This window comes from Urocitellus parryii, chromosome 3 (genome assembly GCF_045843805.1).
Source record: "Urocitellus parryii isolate mUroPar1 chromosome 3, mUroPar1.hap1, whole genome shotgun sequence".
Taxonomy (NCBI): Eukaryota; Metazoa; Chordata; class Mammalia; order Rodentia; family Sciuridae; genus Urocitellus; species Urocitellus parryii.
The window spans coordinates 4,787,627-4,805,040 of NC_135533.1; the positions used below are offsets into that span (position 1 = coordinate 4,787,627).

Sequence of the window (17,414 nt, forward strand, 5' to 3'; positions counted from 1 at the left end):
GAAATTTGTAGGCTATTTAATAGAAAATGATGGAGGTACCCCAACAACTCTTAACCAACTTGTAGTATTTTATAAACCCATCTTTTCAGTGAACATTCTGTCATCCTTACTCAGCATTTCAGAGATAGCTAAATCATTGCTTAAGCCACAACTTTGTCAGTTAGGAGTACACTGCTGTTTTCTCACTCTGTGAAGTGGTTCTGATGCAGACATCATTATCTGCATGCTATGGTATGTATGACTGCATGTTTTGAAATGTTCAATGTATGATGCAAGAATACTGGAGGATATTTCAGCATGTCCTCTAGGGCTTGGGCCTCAGGTGAATTAATATACTGCCCATTTTCATGAGGCTCTCTGATGGTTTTCAGTAAATTTCCAATACGCCTTTACATGGCTTTAATAAACCCTGATTAAGGAAGCCAATGTGTTCATTAAAACTTCTTAGTTTTCCATGTCTTCTGTACTCCAGAAATTTCTTAAGATTCGCATTTTTAGTTATGTATTTTCAACTGTATCTAATAAAAACTTACAAATTGAGTTTTTTGATTTTTATATGCAATTTTTTTCTGAATTGCCTTTTTGATATTTTAGTACTTGAGTTTCTTTTTAAAGCTTCTACTTTATGTGTCTTTTAATCCTTCATGTAATTATCTGTTTTAAAATATAAAATTTCTGAAGCCTTTACATGTCTGATTCTATTCTTTATATCTGTTGTCTCTATTAGTGTCTCATTTCATTGTGTGTGTGTGTGTGTGTGTGTATATATATATATATATATTTGCTTAATTCCTGTAAACTTTGGGGCATTCTCTGAACTCTTTTAAGAAAATTGAGGGTGTGCTCTTCCAGACATTTGACTTTGTTACTTGCAGGAACATGGGGTTACATTATTATTACTTCAGGGCCACTTTAAGCTACATGCTTAGTTTGAAGTATTTCTGTTCAATCACGTTTTATAAATTGAGGAGTTTTACACATTGGGGCTATATTGAATTTGTGAACTATCAGGGAAGAGTTTTATTTTTTGCCTTTGGGCTGAGCACCAAATTCTGTGACACAATGACCAGTAGTTTTCTTTGCTGTTGGTATTGGGGTGCTGGAGGTGGGTGGTGGTTTGGGTGGGCAGGCTGTATTTCTTGTTTGATATGCCCTGTGTCAGCCAACTTTCTATTACTGTGACAAAATACCTGAAAAAAATCAATCAAAAGGAGGACGGGATTTATTTTGGTTCAGAGTTTTGGAGATTTCAGCCCATGGTTAGCTGGTCCTGTTGATTGAGTCCAGGATGAGGAGGCATATTGTGGCAGGGACATGTGGCAAAGGATGCTGCACACCTCCTGGCAGTGGAGAGAGAGAAAATCTAGAGGCTTCACTTCTCAGTGGTTCCACCACCTCCTGAGAACTCCAGGGCTGGTTATCAGGCTTTGTACACAGGCATTTGAGAGACATGCAAGATCCAAATAGTTAGGCCCCGATAATGGAGTTTGTCACCATTCCACTTCTCTCAAGGCAACCCCAGTTACTCTTTTTACCTTGGAGAGCACCCTTAACCTTCATCTTCTAGTCTGCATTTCTGCTCTGACAATTGGAGTTCTAGGTCACTGGATTTTAGCATTCAGAGTTTTACTTCTTTGCTTGCTTCTGTGGCTCCTTCTTTACCTTAACTTGTAGTCGGTATACATGTTAAAAGGTCATTTCTGAAAGAAATGTTTGTTATTTTCAGAAGAGTCAGTCTGTAGTCCAGCCACAGAATCGCCCATGTTGGCTTTCAGAAGAGATGCCCCACGTGCCCTGCCCTTAGCTGTGCCTGTCATTTGTGTGCTCATCTCTCTGCCCTGTGTGCTTCACTTGTTTCTCTGATGATTTCACAGTCCAGTGTTTTTTCTGTTGCTATTTTCAGAATTTAAGAATGAATGTTCATTGCATGAACATATTCGTTATCTATGAGCATATTTATAGATAGTAATGTTTTCACAATGTAAACCCCATTTACAGTGAATTTCTGAACTTGGAATTGGTGAATTAAAGAATAGACATTTTTAAAAAGATTTTTGTTGCCAGTTGCCATTATATTTTACAAAAAAATGTTATACCTACTCAGTTTCCTTTAGGAGAGTATATGAGAAGCTTTCCCCACATATTCATGAGCATTTCATTTTTTTTTAAGTCTGTACCAAAATGTTGTATTAAAAAAACAAAAGTGCTTTGCCAGGAAATGGTGGTAATTAAGCAAGAATAGGAAACATGAAATGGAATTTTTATGATGCTTAAAACTTACTAATAAACTTGCTTTGAGATCTTTTTGTGTCACAAAAGCTTGTTCATTTACGTGGAACTGTATATATTGGTCAGCTGTAAAAGTTTCTTTCCTTGGGTTGAATTGTCTGAAATTTAAATGCACATAAGTGTGACTCTTGTTTCAGGCTGGAGTGAGCAGTTACCAGATGCCCTACTTGATGAATCTGTTTCTGTTGCTGAAAGCACTGAAAAAATAAAGAAGAGATACCGAAAAAGGAAAAATAAGCTTGAAGAAACATTCCCTGCCTACTTACAAGTAATATATTGCTTTATATTATACAGCATTAGTTGAGGAAGTGTATTGAGCTTTTAAAAATAGACTTATAGTTTTTGCTAGTGTTCTACTTTTTTTTAATTTAATCATTACAAATGTCTTTCCAGGCCCCATAAGAATTAACATTTGTCCCCCACCCTGACCCCCCGCCTTTTTTTTTTTTTTTTTTTTTTTTGCACTTTGGTACTTCACATAAATTTTTTTTTTCATCCCACCTGTTCACTTCTGAGCAATCTGTAAACCATAATAAGTCACTTTGGAATGGGGAAATCTGTCTTTTAAACCATCCACACACTTGTATAATGTACCAAACCCAAGTCTTAATTGACGTTTCCCTTTGAAAATGCACCCTGTGATAATTATGTTTATCCAACAAAAAAAAGTTTTTATCAGCAGACATCACAGCTTTAATAATTGTCTGCTGCTTTTAGAGGCCTAGTAAGCAAAGAATCAAAGCCAAAGAGTTTCAAAATTCATACTAGAAAGATCTCTCTCAACAAGAAGGAATTATATTTGGAAAGTATAGACTGTAATAAAGGAAATCTTTCTAGTTCATCTTGTAAACATTAAGTCACAGAAGAATTCAAGAAGTTGTGCGTTATAGCCATCTACTCAACCTAGGGCCGGAATTAAACATCCAGCTCTATCACCAGTTAATTCTAGATTCCTGAGCTTGTCATTGATCCTTCTGGGCTTCTATTTCTTCACTCATAAAAAGTTAAACTGGAATAGACTGAGTGCCCACCTAAGTTCACTGTGTAAGACTGTCTATCTGATGTGTCCCTGCTGCAGAACAGTGGCCCATGTAGATACTTGTGTGAGTTGTATTCATTTGTTAACCTTGATTTTTTCCAGGTAGCCATTATAACTTGGTTTTAAAATATACTTTATTTCACTTACGGTACAACGGTACAACTTGCTCAGTTTTCTTTTTTTAGTAACTAGACTACTAACATCCTAATGGCCATGTTCACATTAAAGACTTCAGCTATTAAAATCAGAGTCCTGAGTTTAAATATCACTGTGCTACTACTTAATTCAATTGATTTTGTTTACCACGTTTTTGCCCCAGTTTTCCCATCTGTAAAATCATGGAAATAGCAACCTCATAGAAATGGTCTGAGATCTTATAAGAATATGGATGTTGAGCACCTAACTCTTGCCTTACTTTTACATATCCTTAAGAAATGTTTTAGTCCCCTCTTTCCCTTTATGTCCCCCAATGCTTTGCACCTTTTTTTTTTTTTTCCAAAAACGGGATTTTTATTGGTCAAGAAATAGACCCATTTTTCATTTGGCTCATCTTTACTTTACCTCTATTCTTCATGCTCTTCAGCATTTTTCCTGGTGATAAAATATTGCTAGAAAAGAAATGGACCATTTCCATCCAGTGTTCTACCATTGTGGATATTCATATATTTTTTTCATAATGAAACACCTTGTTCATTTCAAAAGTATGAAAATTTCAAATCAGGTGTACGTATTCATTACTCCACCAGACTTCACCCCCCAAATCCCTTTCAAAAGTTAGCATTGTTAACATTCTGCTGTATGTCCTTTTAGAACTTTTTTATAATTTATTTTTACTTGTCTTATAATAGTCTCTGCATACTTTGCTGGATGCATCTTTCAGCTGTTCTCTGTGTAGTAATGTATTCTGGGGCTTTTCTTGATACCACTGTCTCTGCATACTTTTAAAAACTGTTATATAGTATGAGTACCTCTGATTTATTTAGTCATGTGCCTTCTGAAGGACATCAAGGCTGCTTTCCCTTTTGATATTATAGAAATGCTAAAGTGAATCCTTTTAAAAGTTAATGTGTGTTTGGCAATAGCGTGTCAAATGTTTATAACTACTGCAAAATCATTCTGTACAAAGGGTCCTTTTACCAACAGGCCACATAATACAAAATAGACAAAGGGTTGGGTTTAAGCATATGAAAAAGGGTCCTGAGTGCTTCCTTTTGGTCTTCTGTATTGATCTTTGAGAAGTTCTGGGGAGATCTGGAATTACCAGAAACCCAGCTGGAAGCACCAGCCACTAGATCAGGGGAAGTGTGTAGAGATGCAGAAGAGTTCATCTGGAGAAATAGAAAGCCAGAATAGCTGCAAGTGTTGCACACACGGTATGGTTAAAATGACTTCTAAAACCCTCTTTCAGATTTATAGTGTAAGTCTTCTGTGTGGCTATATGAATCAACATGAGGTTACTAAATCTACCTGAATATGTGCATATTAAAACTGTAGATCAAAGTCTTATGCTATCCTTTGGAAGTAATCTGTAAATATTAATAATATTCATGAAGCTTTAGTGTTTCTTACAGTATGAATTAAGGTGCCTATAGTATTGTAAATCTGTCATCTTTTAAATTTAATTGCACCTTAATCTTCCAGAATTGAATTATTGTCTTGTCATTGCTAGAAACACATTTGATATAATTTTGTGTTCATATTTGTATAATTTTGTCTCCAGCAAAGCTACCAAAAAAAAAATCTTAATATAAGGGAATTCTCCATGAAAGAATTCACAGAATTCTTTGTTCTTTCTGTATTTCTCTATTTTATTTCTGTATTGTTAAAAACAAAGCTTTTCTGTTATTTCTATTTCCTTGTCAAAAATGATGACAGAATAATGTTGTCTTTTTAGAATTTTACAACTAATCATTTTCTTATGTGCTTATCTTTGTCTAGGAAGCTTTCTTTGGAAAAGATCTTCTGGATACAAGTAGACAAAACAAGCTGAGTTTAGATAATCTAGCAGAAGATGCAGCTCAGCTTTCCTATAAAACAAACATGAACACAGGTTTCTTGGATCCTTCCTTAGATCCACTACTTAGTTCGTCCTCAGCTCCATCAAAACCTGGAACTCAGGGTATGTAGAATAATTAACAAGTGTTTTCTTTATATCCTATGACATTTACTTTCTGTGTGATTACACTTCAGAAATGCTTTTATTTGGCCTCATGCATTTTAAGAATCAACTTTATTAATGTATAATTCACATTTAGGAAATGCAGCTATTTTAAGTGGACAGTTTTATAAGATTGGCAAGTTAATTTACCTCTGTAACTGCCTTTGAAATTCAGAGTTGTGAAGGAAAATGTTTGGTTTACACTTTGCTGAGGACAATGTAAACCGGTATAATTTGGCTATAGTTGGTGAGCTGTAAGTACATTCTTCAGTTTAAGTAAGGTATATTTGTTTTAATTACATAGCCCAAAGATATTTGAAACAGAGACAAACCAGAAAGAATGCCTCAGAGAGAAACTTGCGGATAGACCATGTTAATCCAGGAACATATATAGCCCACAATCATGGGTTTCCCACCTCTGACAGGGTGGAGCACGTATCTCTCTGTTGTGGGAATGAGATTCTCCCATGACTTGTAGGATATTTAATAGCATTTCTGATCTAATGAGGTCATGACTGTCAAAAATGTCTCCAGATATTGCCTCACATAGGCAAAGCTGCCCCCTGTTTGCAAGCCGTTGTTCTAGGTACAGAAAATATGGCAACTATGAAGAATCGCAGAAGGTGGCAGAACTTGGTATGCTTCAAAAGTAAGATTAATGTCAACAATGCTCTTGGAGTTCATTTGAATATATGTGTTGGGATCATAGTGGGGTTTTTTCCCCCCACCTAAATATTACCAATTATAAATTAATGTTTTTTTTTTCCTGACAAGCTTCTTTTGCCATTGATTTACATTTGCTTTTCGTTAATTTTATAAATTCATTTTGGAAAAACAATTTTAAGTCAACTTTCCACTAGAAAAAAAATGACTTGTTATTAAGTAGTTATAGTTTTGTTAACTTCGCATTGTTGTGTATTAAAATGTAGCCAGTCCTCTGCAGCTGTTATTTTCATCACAGAGGACCAATTTAAGGGACTTGAGCACCTGATCCCCTGCAAATACTGAGGGATCACCTGTATAGACTTTTGTGTTGTGTTTGACTTAAATTAGAAGTAGTCTTACCTCCTCTCGTGTGCATATTCATGTCTGGTCTTCCTCACCATGGACAACGCCGAGTGGTGAACACACTGGACCAATGTCAATGTCCATGGTCTTTCTTTACCCTTAGCAGATATTAAAAAAAAAAAAAAAAAAAACTTTTACATTAATTCTGTTATTTCATCTTTATCAATATGTTGTTTAAATAATGTATAATAAACTGAATGTGGGATTACACACATGTAATCCCAGCAACTTGAGAGGTTGAGGCAGGAGAATCCCAAGTTTGAGATCAGTGTCAGCATCTTAGAGAGACCCTGTACAAAAAAGACTAATGAAATACTTATGGGTCTTCAAATGATTTTTTTTTTTAAACATATCATGACATGCCATTTAAGGACTTAAACAGAAGTTGTTGCACTTGAGTTTTATAAGGAAAAAGTGAAATTAGATGTAAAATGTTTTTGTTTTCTTTGGTTGCTGTGACCAAAATTAGTAGAGGGAAAGTTTATTTGGGGCTCACTATTTCAGAGAACTCAGTCCATAGATGGCCAGCTCCATTGCTCTGGGTCCAAGGTAAGGTAGCACATCATGGAGGAAGGGTCCAGTGATGGGGTGGGAGGAGCTGCTTAACTCATGGCTAGGTTAAGAAGCAGAGAGAGGAAACCAGGATTGGGCTTCAAGAAAGAACAGCACTTCTAGGGCTTACCTTCAGTGACCCTCCTCTTTTAGTCACATCCCACCTGCCTGCAGTTACCACCTGGGCTGCTCATTCAAACTAGATTGGACTGATTAGGTTACAGCTCTCACAAAACTGTTGAAGAAATAATGACTGTCTAGGAAGACCAAAACTTAGATGACTAGAATACCACCCATTTCAAAACCTAAATTTAATATTCTTTCCATTTGACCCAGCCTTTGCCTTTATAATGAAAAATTAACAAACTAGGGTTTTCTTTTTTTAATGTCATCTTGTCCAATGTAGCCCATTATATTATTTTTAATGATTTGTTGATAAGATATAAAATCTTTTACTGTAGGTAGGTACAACATACTTTTTAAACAGCCTTTTAAAATTTAGTTATATAAATATAGAATTTAATTACTTCAAGACAGAACAGAAAACTACAAATGACCCCTCAAAGGATTGTCCAGAATCTTTCTTGCAAATACACTGTTACCTAGATAGATTAATGTAATACTTTTATTTCTTTAAAATTGTTCTAAATATTTGGGTATACAAAACTTATTTTAGCTTGTTGCAATTTGAGAGTCTATGATGTTTTTTTTGTTTTGTTTTGAATTCTGTTTGAGAGGTGTATGTTTGTTTTTGTTTTTTACTATAAAGAGAGAATTTTTTTAATATTTATTTTTTAGTTTTCGGTGGACACAACATCTTTATTTGCATGTGGTTCTAAGGATCGAACCCAGTTCCCCATGCATGCCAGGCGAGCACGCTACCGCTTGAGCCACATTCCCAGCCCTGAGAGGTGCACCAGAACTGTGTGTGTTTCACAGTGGTGTCTGATCTGGAGGATTACATTTATGCCTCCCCACTTTTTTTTTTTCAAATATTTATTTTTTAGGTGTAGATGGACACAACACAATGCCTTTATTTTTTATGTGGTGCTGAGGATCAAACCCGGGTCGCACCCGTTCTAGGCGAGTGTTCCACCACTGAGCCACAATCCCAGCCCCTTGCCTCCCCACTTTTTATTGCTAAATAAAAACACACTTAAATGGATCAAAAATTTCAGATGTTCTTTAACTGAATGACAAATACAATTACTAAAGCTGGCCTAAATAAGAGTTCAAATATTTCCTATTTGATTAAGCCAAAAACACTTAGAATCCTCCTTGACTTTTCATTTTCTTAAATTCCACATCCTATCTGTCCCCAGTTTGTTTGTCTTCAAAATATATCCCAAAGCCAACACTTCTTCCTTCACCTTGAACGTCGCTGCAGCACAGACTTCGTTACCACCCACTGAACCTGCAGCAGGTCTCCACCCTTCTAGTATTGCTGACCCTTGCCCCACCCCTGTGTGCAGGGCAGCCCTCCCACAGCTTCCCCTGCACTATAGATAAAGCCCAGTCTTCACATGATCCACCAAATGGCATGATCTTGCACTAGCTGCTGCTTGTTTCCTCCCACTGTTTGCCTTTATTAACTTGAGCACAGGGGGCCTCCTGGGTCAACAGCCCCTCTCTGGCCAGGGCTGTTACAGCTATTTTCCTTGTGCTTGACAAGTCTTCTACATCTTTGTGCATCCTTCATTTCCTTGGAGTCTGTGTTCAGTACTCTCACTGAACAGCTCTTCCCTGACTGCTGTTTCCACTGCAGCATCCCCACAGCTTATTTTGATCCTTTTTCTCATTACATGGCATCCTTTGCTTATTGTCTAATTCCCTGTGAGAAAGTGAGCCCTTTGAGGGCAGGTCCTTTGCCTTAGTCCCTGCCTCTTGTTCCAGTGGTTGGAACAGTGCTAGATACGTAAACCCATAGTCTGTTTCTGTTGGTACTGAAGTGGTGCTGGAATCAATGAATGAAGGAGCAGTCTTATTGCTCCTTGGCTTATGTTTTGCAAGAAATTTTAAAACAATGAATTTGCCTTTCATGTTTTATTAACCTTTTTTTTTCTAGATGTTATTTTTTTTATAGACAACACTGCATAGTGAATTTTTTTGGCTTTGTTTCTTATAGCATTCTGTCTCACTTTTATCACCTACAGGTTTCAAATTTCATTTTGACAATACAGATCAGTCACAAAAAAATAGACTAAATTTTTAATATTTTTGTTATTCAAAACTTGATGGCCTTTGGTATGAAAAATCCTTTACTTTAGAAGTAATAATGGTCACTTTTTTATCATTCTAGCACTTGCCTCAGCATCTGCTATACTCCAGGTATTAGTAAATGCATACATTGGATAAATTAGGGCATTTTAGAGTTTAATTCTAGGAAAACATTGAGATTTGAAAACTTGCTTCCTGGATTTAGGTTCTGCTGATGACCCTCTAGCTGATATCTCTGAAGTCTTAAACACAGACGATGACATTCTTGGAATGATCTCAGATGACCTAGCAAAGTCGGTTGATCGTTCAGGTATGTGTCCACCCTGTTTGCCTGATTCCTGTCTTGACATGAGGTGTGTGTGGAGCCAGCCAGTCTTCAGCCTGTTCCCGGAAACTCGGTGGATTTTGGTGGTTTTGTGTTTGGGCTCTGTCTGGGACCTGGCATTTACTTGGCCTGTCCAGGTTTTCCTGGTTTAGGGGTGCAGCAGGGCAGTCTATTTCCTTTCTGCTGTATCAGGTGCAAGGCATGTCGCCTCACAGCCTTGCTGTGTCGGGCCTCTTCTTGTGTTTGCATTTCCTTCACTTCTTGCTACTCTGGTAACCATCCATTTTATTTGGTTTGGGTCTTATAGGTCTTGATTTATGCACTTTCCAGGTTGACAGCTCACCTTTTCCATTTGGTAAGAAACTGAGCAATGGATGACCGCTGACTAGAAGTAGTCTTCTCTTTGTAGTGGTTTCAGCTGAAACAGCCTGTAGGTGCATGCATATTTTAGTCGTGCTAATTCATCACTAATCCACACTTGGCTTTTCCTTTTTTGTGTACAGCTAAAGCATAGTATAGCTATACTGTGCTTTGGATGACTTTCTTAGTAAAATTTTTAAAATGAATGGTTCTATTCTTATTGATATGTAATTTATAATATTACCCAAATGTTAAAGTTAGTTCTTCATGCAAGTTCAGATGGGAGGAGACTAAATTTTTACTTTTAAAGAGTCTATTAGAAAGCATGAAAAAAATACATGAGAGACCACATTATTGTGACTGTTGCTGAAACTACTGACATGTATGAGCTGAGGGATGTTACAGTATTATTAACATAATTTATTTTCAGAATATGACTACAAAATTTTAAAGATAATTTATGATTAAAATTATAAAGGATAATGTTTACTAAACATTAATAGGGAATTTAGAGCTTTCCTCTAATTGATGGTAAAACTTCTCTCTCCTGTTTCACATATTACATATAGTAATTGGACATTACATTTGATGCCACTATTTTCATATTAAAGCAGTTATTTGTATAATTACTTCTCCTAGATTCCTGGCTTCATATAGGGTTTAGTTTTGCAGAAATTATATCAAGTTAATATCAGATAAGTTATTTTGTTCCTCGGGAGGTGTATTTACTTTGAATAAGACTACTTTGGGACTTGGGGTATTGCTCAGTGATAGAGTGCTTGCCTTGCATGCACAAGGCCCAGATTCCAACCCCAGTATTGGAGAAAAAAAAAAGTCAGGTGGTATCTAAGTTTACAGACATGTTGTACCTGATTTTTACTAATGGATTATACAAATTGATACAAGAATCTCAATTAATTCAGTACTGTAGACTTCATGTATCTGCTTTAGTCATACTATTCTTTAGGAATGCAGAACGGTAGTGCTGTACATTTTGTGTGAATTTCCTGAAGTGACCTTTTAATTTGTTTACCTTGCTTTTTTAGATATTGGTCCTATTGCTGATGATCCTTCCTCTTTGCCTCAGCCAAGCATTGGTCAGAGTTCACGACCGTTAAGTGAGGAGCAGCTAGATGGAATCCTCAGTCCTGAGCTAGACAAAATGGTCACAGATGGTAAAATATTTGCCCTACATCTAGGCTTTCTAAAAGACATGAGTAAATATGACTTTCAAAGATTTCTGCATGCTTATGATTTGATTTCTATTTTCATAATTTCTGTATCAATTAAATGATGTTTTCTATCAGTTTAATGAATTAGAAGTTGTTAATATTTCTATTTCTTTTATCCTAGGAGCAATTCTTGGGAAGTTATATAAAATTCCAGGTATTTGTGCTCTGAATTTTCAGTTTATAAGAATGGCATTCCCCATCTACTGGTCTTTTAATCTTTTTACTATTGTTACTTTGCCTCTTAGAGCTGGGAGGAAAGGATGTTGAGGACTTGTTCACTGCGGTACTTAGCCCCGTGACCACTCAGCCAGCTCCATTACCACAGCCTCCCCCTGCACCACAGCTCTTGCCAGTACACAATCAGGGTATGTTACAGTTTGCACAAGGATGTTCTGTATCACAGGTACATGTGTATATGTGTGTGCATACATATAAGCAAATTTTGTCCCATTTTTTAGTGACCATATATACTAATTGATAGAAAACTCACCTCTGTTGTGATGGAAAAAATACTAACTTCTGTCCCATGCCTCTCTCCCTCTATAAGTCTGCAGTTGGTTAGGTTTGGGGCTGTGGGGGAGGATGTGTATGGTTCCTCCCCTCTCTCCTTAACCCCTGCCCCAGCTCACTTTCACTCTGGTCATCCCCTACACAGTGGCTGTTCTGTTTGGAGGACCATACCCTACTGTCACCTGGCTGCCTTGTAACCAGTGGTCTGGTTTTGCCTGCACTGTCCTTTACTCAGAGGTTAGCCAGTCACATCTCCACCTCAGCTCCATACTTTTTTAGCTGTAGTGTGCAGCATGATTAGAAATGCCTGTCTGGATCAGTAAGGCTATACCTGTAAGTTGTAGGCACTTTAAAGATCAAGATTAAGGTCCCATGACTTGCTCATCACTGTAAACTCTCACAGAGCATGTGTTCAGTACAACCTTTAGAGTAGATCAATGACCTTACCACAAGCCTGTGGACACTAAAATTTCCTGTGGTGTAGAAATTTGCCTATTTTTGTTTGTTAGGTCAAAGAAAACTGACAAAAAACAATCTGTAACTAACCTGCAATATAACATAGGTTTAAGGCTTCAGTTTCCTCCTCTTCCCAGAGAACTGAAATCTGATAGCCTAGAATGAAGATCTGCAGGAATAGATTGGGAGGAAGAGTGCCACAGGCATGAGAACCATTTCTTTAGAAAGGACCTTAGAATTCCACAGACAGGTGCAGTTTCGAAGTTTGAGCTTAAGAACATTTCTCTATTGTCAATGTTTCATGTCTATTTATGCTGAAATAATATGATACCTTTATAAACTCTTATTCTTTTTTATATAATTGATAAAACATGCAAATAACTTCTTTACTACCAATTTTATGTAAACATGAAAAATTCTGTAATTGAAAATGGAATTATATTTGAAAATGTTTCTAACTCTACTGGTTTATATCTACTAATATAAATCCTCCTTGATGTTTACTGGATTAAGCATATGGTCACCATTGGGTAAAACCCCCAAATGGCTCTTGCTTGCTGTAATTATTCCTATGTGATTTTATAATGGTTAGGAATTCTTCAGTACTTCTCAGCATATAAAAACTATTTTTCTTCATGTTTTCTGTAACTTAAAGTAGGTATTCTAGAGATCACATCAGTTTAAAGACATGTTCCTTAATGAAAGCTGTTAATTATTATGAAAAACACTTCATTTGAAGTACATTCTTATTTTTAGAAAGGTTTTAAGGAGATGTATTTTTTGGGGGGTGGGGGCTAGCTCTAATAGGCAATTCAAGAAGAGTAATAAGGCTGCCTACCCTGACAAATTATAACCCTAATGTAGACTTTTTGGTGTACACCTGGCTTATAGAAGAGTGTCATTCAAGAAGAGCCTCAAGAACCACTAAGATGTCAGTGTTTATGTTTGAAAGAATAGTAGTTCTAATTTATGGGTAAAACATGATCAGGTTTTATAAGTGAGACACTTAAGTATTCAAGAAGGGCAGCTTTAACATTTCCCAGAGTGAAGGAAAGGGATAAATGGGCCGTGCTTTATTGGGCACAACTGAAGTATTGATAGCTGTGAAAGCAGGCAGAGGTGGGTTGCCTATTTCCTCCAGGCTTCTGTGAGCCAATGTAATGCCAGTGTAATGAGACTGCTCAGTCACATGTTTTGGCAAACTAGGATTGGTGCCAGTATTGGACAAAAACAGTTGTAGTAATGAGTTTATTGTGGTTGGAAGTAAGTTACAGTGTAAGTCTATGTCAAGTTATTGAAATGCTAACAAAAGAAAGGAATAGATATGAGAAAGTAAAGTTAGAATAAATAGAATTATGTTATTGTATGGATGTAAGATGGAAGGAGAAGGGAGGAAATAAAATGAATTAAGCTATACACAAGCCAAGCTGACCTAGAGGATAATCATGCCCCAATCTAGAAACATGAGAAAGGAACATAAGGAGCATGTGTACTGTAGAAGGTAATGTGGTGCACTGGATTTAGTTTTAGACAGCTTTTAGTTTGGTAAATGTTGGACATTCACCTTGTTGTGTCTTACAGGCAGTTGCAGTTAGAGCTGTAGATGAAAGTGCTATAATCCCCCATGTAGTCTTGCTAGCTGAAGTTGTGTAGGAAGGATGAGATTTTTTTTTTTTCAGGGACTATATTGCCAATTGGTACAGAATATTGAGGAGCTCTTCTTTTTAATTAAATTTAATGAAGTACATGCTGAACTTACCTGATTTGTGTTAGGTATGCAATTCTATGATCCTTATCTTTCCCCATTTTGAGGAATAGGTGAAAATGGAAAAAAGTAGAGACTGAGACATTGAATGAGAGTATCTTAGAAATGGTGTCAGTAGAGACAGGTTATAAAGTGCAGTGGGTGGATGAGTACAGTTCTTAAAAACTGTTGTCTTTGGCAGACTGTGGAAAACTTGGTAGTGCTGGTGGAGTGACTCCAATAGGAGTGTTAAGAAAGCAAGGCAGAGTTCAGTGCATGGATGATAATCCATGGGGTCAGAAAGTGAAGAGGGAAAATTTCAGGAAGACTGAGAGGTCCCTTTATGTAAAAGTGAAGTGAAGTGAAGTAACTTTTCAAGTCTTACCATGAGTCGTGCCTCAACAGTTTTACTTTTATAAACTAATGTTACTGGAGACCTAGGCCAGAGACCTGACAAGAACCTGGTGAATCAGGTTTGTCCACTCTTGCCAAGGTAATCAAATAAAAAAGTAATTATAAAAAGCAAGAAAGGAGCTATAATCAGTGCCGCTGTCCTGGGAAGTAGCCTTGTCTTTAGATGTACTGACAGGAGCTCTCATGATTGTGTACCGAAGGGAAGCTGGATGTATGCATAGTCAAAAACTCCCCGTCACACTGTGGCCTGGCTGATCATTACTTCAGGATTAGTTAGGCAGGGCCTTATCTATGAAAAAGAAAGTTGCTATTGCCTAGCGGGTAGTTTGAACTCATCACAAGAGATGGATCAGACCTTTTTTTCTTGGGATCCAGGGTAAGAAACTATGGGAGGGAAGTGACTCAGAGCAAAAGAGACAGATACAAATTAGAGGCAGATATGCCCAACTTTTCTGCTGCTTTTAGTTATCTCTTGGACATTTGCAGGCCCAATGAAGAGTTGGTGTTTTTAATAAAAGCAGCCTCTATGTCCTTGTTACACTAACAAAGTTGGTTAGGTGCAGTAGATTTGAAGAGAAAAATGACCACCTCTTAGTTAAATTAATAATGAAAGAATGATGCTTTGAATTTTACTTTTTTGTGCCCTTGAAACAATTTGTTTAACTCTCTCTTCTTTTTTTCTAAAATGAGGTACACATAATAACTATTTTATTGGGCTGTTGTGAGGGTATAAAGACAAAATAGATGTAAAGCTTTTAGAATAGCTGCTGTTATTAGGGAAATAATAATGTGGTTGTAATAGGTAGTGCTGATGATTAGCCAGCTGCAGGACAGTGATTAACCTTTGGTTATCCTAATTATCAGAAAGGTATTTTTCATTAATTCCTCAGATTCCTTAATGGAACCAACTTCTTGCCAATGTTGAAAAGAGAAGTAGCATTCTATTTTGAATAAAAAGCAGAAATCTTTACCTTGATTCCTTCTAGCAAACTGTATCATGGAACATTAGTCATTGTGAAAGCCCTCTAGCATCCACCTCTGGCGTGCAGTGGAATAAGCCCTCTTGTGAAGGTCCTGGAGACCGCCTCTAGCCCTGTCTGTGCTCGGCTTCCATCTCTGCCTATGTGCACTAGGGCTGAGTTCACACTGAGAGCGCATTGGGCTTTGGAACATCATGTACATGTACACATGTGAGCATTAGACTCGAGGTTTTTCTTTTATCTAATGTTATATCAACGTGACCAGGCTGGGAGTTCTCTACCACCCCAAAGAATATCATGGTATTTGTGTCACTAGACAGTGAGGTGAGTCTCCTGTAATAGCTCCTCTTACATTCCACCAATTACAGGGGCCATATGTTAGAGTATGTCTCCACAGTTCATCATGTTTAATTGGCATGGCTCTTTTAAAAGTATGTGAAAAGTTTTTTTGTTTATTGTTGTTGTGTTTTGTTTCATTGCTGGAAAACTGCCCCAGTAAGGACAATTATCTTATTTCCAATAGTTTAGACAAGTAGACCATCATAGTAAATATTGGAGATACACATTTGAGGAGGGTTGTGAAGAAACCCAGGGTGGTCTCACAGTTTGCCTAATATCTATTTAGAAAAGAAATAATAATATATTTAAAATTCACGAATGAACTGGAAGATTTAAAAATGGTTTTCAGGGCAGAACTGCAAATAATGAAAATTAAGGCAAAACTGCAATTTGTGTCTCTTGTAAAGTTAACATATACTAATAGTTACTGCCTCCCAGTACATAGATCATCTCAACCCACCAAACAGTAACCCCTTTTCATAAATACAATCTAGTTTTGCTTCAAACAAGTAGAGAAGAATTAAGATTCAAACCCAGGACTGTTGTACTTTGAAACTATTTTTAGTACACTATAATTAGGTGAATACAATTGTAGAGACCATATTTCAAAATGTTATAACCAAGTGACCCTTTAAAAAGTATTATACAGTATAATGTTGTGGGGGGAAACTACTTTTAAGTAGAATTAAAATTTTTTATTTAGAAGTATTTCAGCTACTTGTTATTTGTGAATGATATGCAAACCGACCCCCCCCCCTTTTTTTTAGATGTGTTTTCACGGATGCCACTCGTGAATGGCCTTATTGGACCCAGTTCTCATCTCCCACACAGTTCTTTGCCTCCTGGAAGTGGATTGGGAACTTTCTCTGCTATAGCACAATCCCCTTATGCTGATGCCAGGTACTTAAAAAGTCTTACATGCTATGGAGAATTAAATTATACTAATTTTAATTGTATCTTAATTGGCCTTTTTAAATGCTTGTGTATGATATTGGTGTATGTGGATTTCCCCAGAAATCATCAAACACATTACTTTTAGCTATTTTGTAATAAATCTTAATTAAAAGTGGTACTAGAGCCTGGAATCAGGAAGTTATTCTTGTTTATGAAGTGAAGGTATTTATTTTTTTCACCAGGGATAAAAATCCAGCATTTAATCCAATAGCAAGTGATCCTAACAGCTCTTGGACCCCATCAGCTCCCCCTGTGGAGGGAGAAAATGACACAATGTCGAATGCCCAGAGGAGTACACTTAAGTGGGAGAAAGAGGAAGCTCTGGGTGAAATGGCAACAGTGGCACCAGTTCTCTACACAAATATTAACTTCCCCAATTTAAAGGAAGAATTCCCTGGTGAGTCACGGACCGTTTCTGCCCATTTATTCACCGACATTTTCAAGTATAAGGGTTTCTTCTACAGATGGGAAGCCCCTGCATCTTCACTGCGGTTCATCAGTCTGACTGTCCACAGTATAACGATTCTCTAGATATCTAGAAATGCTTTTGCTTTTTCTTAGTTCCGTGCATTACATTCATTTGCATATTTTCAAACCTTTGTTTCAAGTACTGAAATTATCAGTTTTCTAGTGCCTTGCAGTGCGTGCACAAGTCCATATTGTGCAATTCTAAACCAAAAATGTTCCTGGAACGGGAAGTATCCTATAATTCCTAATATTAAGTTAAACTTAATCAGTCACTTTTAAGTTGTTGGTATTGAAACTTACTCAGTGTCA

General features: G+C 36.9%; 1 protein-coding gene across 2 annotated transcripts in view; it reads left to right on the top strand.

The window, feature by feature from the left end:
- Window positions 1–17,414, top strand: part of Kmt2c (lysine methyltransferase 2C) — a 269,564-nt gene that overhangs the window by 207,897 nt on the left and 44,253 nt on the right. Inside the window, exons 26-34 of one of the 2 annotated variants that reach the window (XM_026413840.2) lie at window positions 2,427–2,557; window positions 5,267–5,447; window positions 9,529–9,633; window positions 9,956–10,003; window positions 11,055–11,183; window positions 11,362–11,394; window positions 11,486–11,605; window positions 16,451–16,583; window positions 16,820–17,034. In XM_026413840.2, the coding sequence (XP_026269625.2) occupies window positions 2,427–2,557; window positions 5,267–5,447; window positions 9,529–9,633; window positions 9,956–10,003; window positions 11,055–11,183; window positions 11,362–11,394; window positions 11,486–11,605; window positions 16,451–16,583; window positions 16,820–17,034 (1,095 nt within the window). The remainder of the gene's footprint in view (window positions 1–2,426; window positions 2,558–5,266; window positions 5,448–9,528; window positions 9,634–9,955; window positions 10,004–11,054; window positions 11,184–11,361; window positions 11,395–11,485; window positions 11,606–16,450; window positions 16,584–16,819; window positions 17,035–17,414) is intronic. The other variant, XM_026413847.2, reaches the window with a different exon arrangement.